The following is a 12,431-nucleotide window of genomic DNA, read 5'->3' on the forward strand; positions in this document are numbered from 1 at the left end:
GAAGCCAAGCTATGGAATTTGACAAGTTTCTGCAACTCTAGCAAAAGATATCTATTTGGAGGCCCCTTCTCAGTACCACCTAATTATTAAAAATAAACTAGGGCAGCCCGGGTGGCGCAGCGGTTTGGCGCCTGCCTTGGGCCCAGGGCGCTGATCCTGGAGACCTGGGATCGAGTCCTTCATCGGGCTCCCTGCATGGAGCCTGCTTCTCCCTCTGCCTGTGTCTCTGCCTCTCTCTCTCTCTCTCTCTCTCTGTGTCTCATGAATAAAAAAAAAAAAAAAAAACTATCAGCCAGTCATAAAATACTAGTGTATGTATGTATATTCATGAATATACTTAATATACAGTTGACCCTTGAACAATGTGGGGGTTAGGAGCACCAATCCCTCATGCAGTCAAAAATTCATGTATAACTTTTGACTCCCCAAAATTTAACTACTAATTGCTTACTACTGATTGGAGGAAGCCTTACTGATAACATAGTCAACTAACAAGTATCTTGTATGTTTTTATGTATTACATACAGTGTTCTTATAATAAACTAGAGAAAAGAAAATGTTAAGAAAACCATATGGAAAACAAAATACATTTATAGTACTGTAATGATGAAAAAAAATCCAAGTATAAGTGGACCCGTGCAGTTCAAACCTACATTGTTCAAGGGTCAACTGTCTATGAACATACACACACACACACATACACACACTAACAGGGGTATGTGCTTCCCTGGTCAGTGCTGATGGATAAAAACTAGTAAAGAAACTAAACATTAACCAGCAGAAAGCTTAGAAAATAAAAATTTTTAAGGCCAAACTTATTGCCATTTTGTTAGCTATTTTTCAAACACACTTTACAAATATGACATGGTATGAAACAGTAAGTACTGTAATTTATAAGAACTATCTTCTTCTTGATGCTCAAATTAAAGAAAAATATTTAGCAAAGTATCTTCTGAATAGATACCCATAAACACCACCTCATTAAGAATGAAAAGACTTATCTGTAGAAGGGACAATTTCAAACGCCCAGAAATTATTCCAGATTATAACACTTCAATCTGTTTGAAGAATAAGCAAAAATACTTCTCTAACATGCAAGTTACATTATCTCAAAACACTGAAGAACTCAGGAAAGTATGTACTATTCACACACAAGGTATCACCATTTTACCATAGAAATTATAACCTAGAGAGAGCGGAATACTTCAGATCATACCCTAGACACAAGGTCCCTTTCATAGACTGTTCTAAATACTTTCAAACACCCCATCCAAAAATGATCTTAACAGAACTACATCTGAGAAAGAGAATATGTGTTCCTAACGGCCAATCACCTGGGAATGACTGCATTCCAGCTGACTTGATTGAAATCACTTGTTCAAGTTTTTGTTTGGTATGTTTCTAAGAATACAAGCTGCTGAGGTCATAGTAAATGACCTCATGGGAGCTGAAACACCTACCCAGAAGCCCCCTGGGCACATCTGCATCACTTCCTTTGTTTACAAGAAAAGGGATAATCCCACTGCTGAGCTTCAGTCTATGACCCACTTCTTTATTTTTTTTTTTTGAGGGGAAAAGAGGTTTATTTTTGAGAAATTATTAAACATTTATTAAGCACTTACTCTATGCCTAGGAATCTGTTGAGCTATCTGCATAAAAAAGTAAATAAAAGATGGCTTTTAGGAAAAAGATACTCAATTAAGGTGACCAAAATAAAAACATAAGATATAAGGAGAACAGAGGGTTTAGAATGTCTACTGCTTACATAAGATGTCTCCCACATCAAACAGCACAACCAGAATGGAGCTCTTTATTTGTTCTCCCACTACTATCTTTTAGTGTTTCAAGCTTTTATTTAAACTTTTGTTAATTAACATATATTGTAATATTGGTTTCAAAGTAAAATTTAGTGACTCATCACTTACATATAACACCCAGCGCTCATCATAACAAGTGCCCTCCTTAATACCTATCACTCATCTATCCCATCCCCCACCTCCCTCCCTCCATCAACCTCCAGTTTGTTCTCGATCATTCAGTGTCTCTCTTTTTTAAAAAAAGATTTTATTTATTTATTCATGACACACAGGGAGGGGTAGAGACACTGGCGAAGGGAGAAGCAGGCTCCTCGCAAAAAGCCCAATGCAGGACTCGATTCCAGAACCCTGGGATCACGCCCAGAGCTGAAGGCAGATGCTCAACTGCTGAGCCACCCAGGCGCTCCTCATGAAGTCTCTTATGGCTTGTTTTCCTCTCTCCTTTTTTTCTTTACCCTTCCCATATGTTCATCTGTTTTGTTTCTTAAATTCCACCTATGAGTGAAATCACATGGTATTTGTCTTCCTCTGGCTTATTTCACTTAGCATAATACTCTCTAGTTCCATCCATGTGGTTGCAAATGGCAAGACTTCATTTTTCTGATGGCTAATATTCCATTCCACAATGGAATATATTTTATAATATATATAATAATATTTGTTATGTATTATGTATATGTATGTATACACACACACACACACCATATATTCTTTATCCATTCATCAAGTGATAGACATTTGGGCTCTTTCCATTATTTGGCTATTGCTGATAATGCTGCTATAAGCATCGTGGTGCATGTGCCCCTTTGCATCAGTATTTTTGTATCCTTTGGATAAATACCTAGTAGTGCAATTGCTGAGTTGTAGGGTATTTCTATTTTTAAAACTTTTTGAGGAACTTCCATACCATTTTTGAGAGTGGCTGCACCAGGTTGCATTTCCACCAACAGTATAATAGGGTTCCCCTTTCTCTGCATCCTCACCAACATTTGTTGTTTCCTTTGTTAATTTTAGCCACTCTGACAGGTGTGAGGTGGCATCTCATTGTAGTTTTGATTTGTATTTCCCTGATGATGAGTGATGTTGTACACTTTTTCATGTGTCTGTTGGCCATTTGTATGTCTTCTTTGAAAAAATGTTTGTTCATGTCTTCTCTCCATTTCTTGACTGGATTTTTGGTTTTGGGGTGTTAAGCTTGATAAATTCCTTACAGATTTTGGATAATAGCCCTCTGTCAGATATGTCATTTGCAAATTCTTTTCCCATTCCATGGGTTGCCTTTTAGTTTTGTTGACAGTTTCCTTTGCTGTGCAGAGCTTTTTATCTTGATGAAGTCCCAATAATTCATTTTTGTGTATTTCTCTTTCCTCCAGAGACGCGTCTAGTAAAAAGTTGCTATGGTTGATGTCACAGAGGTTGTTTGTGTTTTTCTCTAGGATTTTGATTGCTTCTGGTCTTAAATTTAGGTCTTTTCTCCATTTTGAATTTATTTTTGTGTTTGGTGTAAGAAAATAGTCCAGTTTCATTCTGCGTGGTGTTGTCCAGTTTTCCCAACACCATTTGAAGAGACTGTCTTTTTTTCCACTGGATATTCTTTCCTGCTTTGTTGAAGATTAGTTGACCACATAGTTGTGAGTCTATTTCTGGGTTTTCTATTCTGTCCAATTGATCTATGTGTCTGTTTTTGTGCCAGTTAACACACTGTCTTGATGACTACAGCTTTGTAATATAGCTTTAAGTCCAGAAATGTAATGTCTCCAACTTTGCTTTGCTTTTTCAAGACTGCCTTGGCTATCTGGGGTCTTCTGTGGTTCCATACACATTTTAGGATTGTTTGTTCTGTATCCGTGAAAATGGCTGGTGGTATTTTGATAGGGACTTCATTAATGTGTAGAATGCTTTGGGCAGTACAGACATTATAACAATATTTGTTCTTCTAATCTGTGAGCATGGAATTTTTTTCTATTTGTGTCATCTTCGTTTTTTTTCATGAGGGTTCTACAATTTTCAGAGTAAAGATCTTTTGCCTCTTTGGTTAGGTTTATTTCTAGGTATCTCATGGTTTTTGGTGCAGTCATACATGGAACTGATTCCTTGATTTCTCTTTCTACTGCTTCATTAATGGTGTATAGAAGTGCAACAGATTTCTGTACAATGATTTTGTATACTGAGACTTTACTCACTTTTCCTCATTGAGGATGATGTTAGTTGTGGATCTTTTGTATATGGCCTTAATGATGTTGAGGTATGTTCTCTCTATCCCAACTTTGTTGAGGGTTTTTATCAAGAATGCATGCAAAAAAAAAAAAAAATGCATGCTGTACTTTGTCAAACGCTTTTTCTGCATCTATGGAGAGAATCATATGGTTCTCATCCTTTCTTTTATTAAAGTGGGGTATCACATTGATTGATTAGCAAATACTGAACCACTCTTGCAACCCAGGAATAAATCTGACTTGATTGTGGTGAATAATTCTTTTAATGTACTATTGGGTTCAATTTGCTAGCATCTTGTTGACATTTTTTATATCCATGTTCATCAGGGAAATTGGCCCGTACTTCTCCTTTTAAGTGAGGTCTTTAGTTTTGCAATCAAGGTAATGTTGGCCTTGTAGGATGAGCTTGGACATTTTCCTAACATTTCTGTTTTTTGGAATGGTTTGAGAAGAATATGTATTAACTCTCCCTTAAATGTTTGATGGAATTCCCTCTGGGAAGCCATCTAGCCCTGGACTTTTGTTTGTTGGGAGTTTTCTTTTGTTTTTTGTTTTTTGGGTTTTTTTTTTTTTTTTGTGCTTTGTTGTTCTTTTGAGAGAAAGAGTGTAAGTGAAGGGGTCGGGGGATGGGGAGAGAATCTCAAGCAGGCTCCAGAACACTGTGAAACAGGATGAGGGGCTCAATTTCACAACCCTGAAATCATGACCTGGGTCGAAATAAAGAGTCAGATAGATGCATAACCAACTGAGCCACCCAGGCACTCCCATTGGGAGATTTTTGATTACCGATTCAATTTCTTTGCTGGTTATGGGTTTGTTCCAATTTTCTATTCTTCCTCTTGCAGTTTTGGTAGTTTATATGTTTCTAGAAATTTATCCATCTCTTCCAGGTTGCCCAATTTGTTGGTATAAAATTTTTCATAATATTCTCTTATAATTGTTTGTATTTCTGTGGTGTTGGTTGTAATCTCTCCCATTCATGATTTATTTGGGTCCTTTGTCTTTTTGTTTTGATCTGGCTAGAGGTTTATCAATTTTATTAATTATTTTAAAGAACCAGCTCCTCGTTTCATTAATCTGTTCTACTGTTTTCTATTTATCATTTACTTCTGCTTTTTATTATTTCCCTTCTTCTGCTGGCTTTAGGCTTCATTTGCTCTTCCTTTTCTAGCTCCTTTAGGTTAGGTTGTATATTTGAGATTTTTCTTGTTTCTTGAGGAAGGCCTGTATTGCTATATATTTCCCTCTTGTGACCTCTTTTGCTGCATCTCAAAAGTTTTGTACTGTCATGTTTTCATTTTCATTTGCTTCCATGTATTTTTAAATTGATTCTTTAATTTCTTGGTTAATCCCTTCATTCTTTAGTAGGATGTTCTTTAATCTCCATGTATTTGTGGTCTTTCCATTTTTTTTCTTGTGCTTGACTTCAAGTTTCATAGCACTGTGCTTATTAGAAAATAAGCATGGGGCAGCCCCGGTGGCGCAGTGGTTTAGTGCCACCTGCAGCCCGGGGTGTGATCCTGGGGACCTGGGATCGAGTCCCGCATCAGGCTCCTTGCATGGGGCCTGCTTCCCTCTGCCTGTGTCTCTGCCTCTCTTTCTCTCTGTGTTTCTCATGAATAAATAAATAAATCTTAAAAAAAAAAAAAAAAAAGAAAAGAAAAGAAGCATGGTATGATCTCAGGCTTTTTGTATTCACTGAGGCCTGATTTGTGACCCAGTATGTGATCTATTCTGGAGAATGTTCCATGTGTGCCCAAAAAGAATGTGTATTCTGCTGGTTGAGGATTAAATGTTCTGATTATATCTGTTAAGTCCATCTGGTCCAATGTATCACTCAAAGCCATTGTTCCCTTGTTGATTTTCTGCTTAGATGATCTGTCCATTATTGTAAGTGGGATGTTAAAGCCCCCTACTATTATTGTATTATGATCAATGTATTTCTTTGTTTGTTATTGACATATATTTGGGTGCTCCCATGTTGGGGGTATAAGTGTTTATAATTGTTAGATCATCTTGTTGGATCCAACTTTATTATGATAGAGTGCCCTTCATCATCTCTTGTTACAGTCTTTGGTTTAAAATCTACTTTGATAAAAGTATGGTCACTCCAGGTTTCTTTTTATGTCCATTAGCATGATAAATGGTTCGCCTTGTCCTCACTTTCAATCTGCAGGTGTCATTAGGTCTAAAATGGGTCTCTTGTGGACAGCACAGAGATGCCTGACCAACTTTTTTAAACCATCACATGAGACTATAACGTTCTAATCCAATGAAAAAGTGGGCGTTCTCTTACAGATTTTGTATTTGAGACACCAGATGAAGTAACCTACAAAGAAGAATACCTACCAAATTAAAAAAGCAAAAATTCAAAGAAAGAAATATACCTTGTCTAGACTACATGGTTAAAATGATGCTCCTCTATGGCTCTACTGGAACTTTTCAGTGAGAAATCAACAGAGCATCCAAATCTGAGGAAATGCATTTAGCAGATTCTCCATTAAATTCACCTTCCACATTTGTCATGTCCCATTGGCTGCAAATCCTTATCCATATCACAATTCAGACACATGGTTAAACCTTGAAATGTGTGGCAGGCGTGGGATAGGAAGGGTAATGCACTTTCAAGTTGTCCATGAAAAATCCTTAGCTCTTTTAGATGATTTAATTACTATATTGTGCAATTTGTACCTGTCCACAATGGTATATTTATTTCGCTTTTAAAGCAATTATCTAAACATAGGATATCAAACTCAATACTTCAAGAACTTTAAACAAAAATACCATGGTTTGACATAACAAAACAAACCAAAGCACAGATATATTAAATATTCTGCACTGAATTCCACAAATTCTAGAAAGGAAATATGATAAGGAAGTCTCTGAAATAACTGTTGTGGTTATGGCATGTGCCCTTCATTACATGAAAATGAGAAGAAATATGATAGTGGCCATGTTATACAGCCCATGGAAAATAGCAGTAGTACAGTTGCCTGGAGAGGTAAATGCCGTATCAGTCCAAAGATATTTTTGCTTAGGAATAATATCCACCTACAAAAAACCCATTCTTTTTTTTAAGTTATACAAATATTATTTGTTACGACATGCTTTTCCTGAAAAAAGCAAAGGCTCTATTTGTTAGTCTGGGACAAAGTGGCATCCTCCACCCTGCTTTTTAATCAATTTAAGAATGAGAGTAAAGGGGTATCTTGGTGGCTCAGTCAGTTAAGTCTGACTCTTGACTTCAGCTTATCACAATCTTAGGGATGTAAGATTGAGCCCCATGTGGGGTTCCATGCTCAGCAGGGAGTCTGCTTGAGGTTCTCCCTTTACCCTCCTGCTGCTCGCACTTTCACTCTCTCAAATCAATCAATCAATCAATCTTAAAGAAAAAAAAAAAGAATGAGAGTAAAAATACAACCATTTAGCACTGAGAACAATGCACCTTTGCCATATAAGCAGAACATATAGAAGTCACCAAAGCAGACCTGGACTGGATATTGCCAGAAAGAACCAGGGAAAAGTTAGAAAACAAAGATGGGATCTGATCTTCTGTTTTGCTTACCCAAACAGAGGAGTCCTACCCTTGATTTGCCCTAGTCAAAGCACCCAAACCACTGGTGAATCATTGTGATTTGTGATCCTAAAACAATGGTTAGTTTGCGTTTCGAGTTTTTTCCTAGGGCAGGAACCTATGTTGTATTTCAAAAAAATGCCCAATTGAAAGGTCAAGATAAAGTTGAGTGCCTAACAAGCTGAGTTACCTAGAGTATTCAATTCTGAAGTACAAATAAATAAGAAAACATGAGGACTTCTACCTATGTATTTTTATTCTATCCTTTTAATGTCTTTTTACATATGTTTTGTAATGTGTATAATATGTTGGTGCAGTATTATAGGCATAAAATCTATATATAAATATATATATATATATATATGCCTATCAGAGGAGTGTACTCTCAAAAGCAACATGAACAAAAACTTTGCAGCCCTAATCTAGGAAACTAAGTTGTCTAAACACCTTTATTCTCTCATTATGCTAAGAGAAGCGAACTGTTCTATACTTACGATCATTTTCTTCTTGAATTTGAATATTAACCATATCAATACAATTCTGAATTTCATTCCAGCTTAAGTTATCTTGCCCTTGGGATAAGGCTTCCAGTTTAATGGTGAGTAGTGCATTTGTGTAACTGTAGAAGAGAAAACAATCATTATACTCATCAGAGGCATTCAATCTTTGTTCATGTCATGCATCTTAAATTTGGCTTGTGGCCAAAATTAGATATTGTAAGATTTAAGAGTTGAAAAGCATATAAAATTGTCTTGCAGCTTTGTGAACATATAGTAAGCTCACTTATACTAATGGTGTTTTTTTTCCCTAAAGATACTTTATGTACAAATGCTGTTTAATGAAAGTGCCTCAAAATCCAACCTCATACCTAACGCAAGCAAAAAACCCAAAAAAACAAAACCCTGAAGTTCTCAATTCTGTGAAATTGCTTTTTTCCCCCCTCTGTTTCTTATTTTCCATCCCTTTGCACTTTTTTTTGCTCTGCTCAGACTTCAGATAACTTTTACGTGATAAAATTCAGAACCTCCAAGGTTCTCAATCTTTGCATCAAGGGTTCTTTAAAACAAAACAAAACAAAACAAAACAAAACATTTATTTACTCATGAGAGATACGTAAAGAGAGGCAGAGACATAGGCAGAGGAAGAAGCAGGCTCCTCACAGGGAGCCCGATGTGGGACTCAGTCCTGGACCCCAGGAATACACCCTGAACCCAAGGCAGACACTCAACCACTGAGCCACCTAGGTGTCCCAAGTGGTTTTTTTAAAAAAATTTTTTTTTCTTGTTCCTTCCAAAATTTGAGCTTTAGAGACCTTTACCCCCGTAACCTTAACCCAGATGGGCTACCCTGAAGTCTAACATGCCCAATGAGGAATCAAATAAAATACAAATGCAATTCCAGAAACCTTGTATACCACACATCTTCAATGTACATTTCCTTGAAGACGTGATACATGACTTGAACCAGAATATTGCAAAGTCCTCCTCATCTGTCCATTTCTCCTAAGGCTTTACAGCAGCTCCTCAAAAACCTCCCTCTGTGTCTGCTCACTGCAAGGGCACTCTTATAACTCATTTTGACCCCTGACCTTCCTCCCTATGAACAACCCTCTGGAAAAGAGAACTTGGCCAATCACTTAAATTACTTGTCTTTTGGGGGGAAATTGTAGGGAAAAAATTATCCATCTTGATATGTCACTAAGAAACTGTCATTTCTCAATAGTCAATTTTCCCATTTACACATCATAGGACCATGTTACAACCATAAGCTAAAATGATCTATTCTAGCCCAAAGTAAAGAAATTCAATAGTTTAGTTTGCTTTTGCAAACTAAATAAAGATGAATCCTCTATGTACATATTTATTCCCTATGTATTTTAGCTTCTATATAGCACTTTTGGATTGTTAACAGCAGAAGTTAAAAAAAGTAATATCACACTATGTTTAAAAATGTTTTCCTGGTTGTGACAGATTTTCTCAAAATTCTGCATGCTTTAAAGTAACACTCAGGTGCCTTCTATAGAGTGTAGTTTGAGAGAGAAAAACATCATTCAAAAGTGGCGGTGATGATTCTTTAACTGTGGCTGAATGAAGCATCACCAAAGTCAGGCCTGTAAGTGGATAACAGTCATGTTTGAGATTTTAACCTTATCAAAATTTGAAGCCTAAGAAAACACTCTGTTACACTAGTAATACATAAACAATAATATTGAATACCAGTAACAAGATGGATAAATGTCAATTTGTACTCCTTAGCATCCCTTATAGAAAGAGAGCATTCTGCAAGAAAGTGCCAACTCCTTAAGCACATTTCATGTGCTTAACATGATCCAATGGGGATAACATGAGAAAGCTTAAAGATGAACAGAGAAAAAAAATCCCATAATTGCCCATTGTTTCTTTAGAGATGAACAAACAGTAGCCAAAGGGAAGAGATTTTAGGAGTCATGTGACAGAGCTGCAAGGCTTTTCCATGTGAGTATTAGTCTCTAGCACTTAGGTACCAGCTACAGAAAATACTCCGCAGTTCACCCTCCCAGAGAGGTCCAAGTCTCCTCCCTCCATGACTCTCAGAGTGCTCCTCACTGTTGGCTATGGGCAGACCAGTAACATCACATTTCCAAAGGGACTTCTGAAGCTTTGAGAAGATTATGATGCCAATCTAGTTCAGTGATGTTTACTAACATCAAACAAATGTGGCAAAGCCTGTGGCAAACATGGCAGGGGTATCAAGGTGAATAAAGCAAAGCCTTTACTTCAAGGAGCTTTCCGTCCAGTGGGTAAGAGACAAAAACTCAAAGAGGATATAAAAGCAGAGCACAAGAAGGGTCCTAAAAGTAGAAATAATGGAGTTCCAAGGAAGGAGAAGTGGAAGGAAAACCTTAGCGGGTGGAACACCTTGCCTGACACAGGCACTGAACTAAGCATTTACTCCTCATGCTGTTCTGCAGACGCAGAGCTGTGTTTTTGTGCTCTCTAGATGGAGAAAAGGCCATCAAAAGTCAGACTCAGATATTTTTTGGCCCCAATGCTATGTTCCTTTAACCACATCACACTAGTTCTCAGGAGAGATGACCTTAGCTGGGGCTAGGAGAAATATCAAAATAATTTGTGGAAGCATCATCTGTGGTAGGTGGCTCCAGCAGGGTGCCAGGAGAGGCGACAGTCACCCCATTTCCATGGTGAGAAGAGCACGCACAGCTGCAGACAGGCCAGAAAGCACATGGTGTATTTGTATCCAGCTTGACCCAAGTGCAAGGCACAGGGAGAGGTGCAGCTGGAGCTAAGGTCAGAACAACATGTTTAGAGAGGAGTCTGTTCTTATTGCAGAGGAGAGCCAGGAATCAGGGAGAGCACTGTAACCATAGCTACATTTTAGAACAATTAATCTGGGACAGCATATGCCTAGAGCCAACACCAACTCTACAGCATTTCTGTGAGAATTAGACAGAAGCGTCTTTCTGGGAAACCACAGGCCCAGGGAGGAGGCCATGGTAATGAGGTAGACATTTTGTGTGAATTCATCAAGGTGGCCCTGCCCCACCCTTTGTGCTATGAAGAACGTGTACGCTCACGCACAAGTACAATGGTGAACTTTCTTCAATCTGAAAATCTGCCAGCATGGGTTTCCGAGAACCAGGGTAAAAAGCTGACAATGAAGGTAAAATGCGAGGCTGTGGGAGATCTCTTGGGCCCAATCTACTGTCAGTCCGAGAACCAAGGGGGACCCTGAAATCTCAGGATGTTATTGGTCATTCAGCTGATCCAGAAAGTACTTAGGTCAAACTTTAAAAAGATTATGAAAAGTAGCAAAATTTTTCCCCAAGTTTCCCACATAGAATACTCGAACTCTGAGGCTGTAAAAGGGGTTCTCAAATGGGGTGGTAAGACTATTTCCTTGATGAGTTATTTGCAAATTGGGCATGGGGAGATAGGGAGGGATTTTGGTAATCAAAATGGGTGATCAGGAGGGAGGCAGTATGGTTATTTAGAGGGCAGGGGCGATGATGTGAAATCTGTGGGACAGTCGTGACAATGACCTCACCAAGACGTCCCATTAGAGCTCCCCTGGGCTATAGGGTTTTTAAAAAGATTTTATTTATTCATTCATGAGAGACATACAGAGGGAGGCAGAAACACAGGCAGAGGGAAAAGCAGGCTCCCTGCAGGGAGCCCTATGTGGGACTCGATCCCAGAACCCGGGATCACAACCTGAGCTAAAGGCAGACAATGCTCAACCACTGAGTCCCCCAGGTGCCCCTGGGCTATAAGCTTTGTAAGGAAGGGACCAGCTCACCAGCTCTGTCTTCCACTTAAGCACTGAGGGACAGGAGCAAAGTCTGGTTAGGTGAGGATAAATGAGGACAGAAAAGACACAATTTGGATGTTATTATAGAGGTGAAAAGTCAAATTAGGTGGCAGCTGGGAAATGGCAACATCGTGCAGAGGGCTGCTGATGGGGAGAGAAATGAGCAGGCTGTTCACAGCACAAGTGTGCCTGGCAGAGGAAAACAAGTCGAACTTAAGGTTTTTAAACTTGGGGAAGAGAATGGTGTCATTAGAAATAGTGGAGGTAGAAATAAATTACCTTGGTAACAGACTCAGGAGTTCTATTAATCAGGTAGCCAAATTTAAGTAGAACCACAGCATCAGTTTCTCCAAGAAGACTGAAAAAGAGAATCCTCTGTCCTACTGCTTTGTGGTCATTCTCTACACAGACAAGTGATCAAGCATTTGAAAAAAATCTAAAGGCTTTTACATTTTCTTGTACATCTATACACAATGCAAGAGAATGACTCAGCCTCTATTTAAGCAGTTCCGATAG

At 38.3% G+C, this 12,431-nt stretch overlaps 1 protein-coding gene across 2 annotated transcripts in view; it reads right to left on the reverse strand.

The window, feature by feature from the left end:
* IQGAP2 (IQ motif containing GTPase activating protein 2) overlaps window positions 1-12,431 on the reverse strand; it is a 288,130-nt gene that overhangs the window by 88,139 nt on the left and 187,560 nt on the right. For both annotated transcript variants that reach the window (XM_077867634.1, XM_077867629.1), the window contains exon 12: window positions 8,102-8,226. In XM_077867634.1, coding sequence (XP_077723760.1) covers window positions 8,102-8,226 — 125 coding nt within the window. The remainder of the gene's footprint in view (window positions 1-8,101; window positions 8,227-12,431) is intronic.

This window comes from Canis aureus, chromosome 2, assembly GCF_053574225.1.
Source record: "Canis aureus isolate CA01 chromosome 2, VMU_Caureus_v.1.0, whole genome shotgun sequence".
In the NCBI taxonomy this organism is placed as follows: domain Eukaryota; kingdom Metazoa; phylum Chordata; class Mammalia; order Carnivora; family Canidae; genus Canis; species Canis aureus.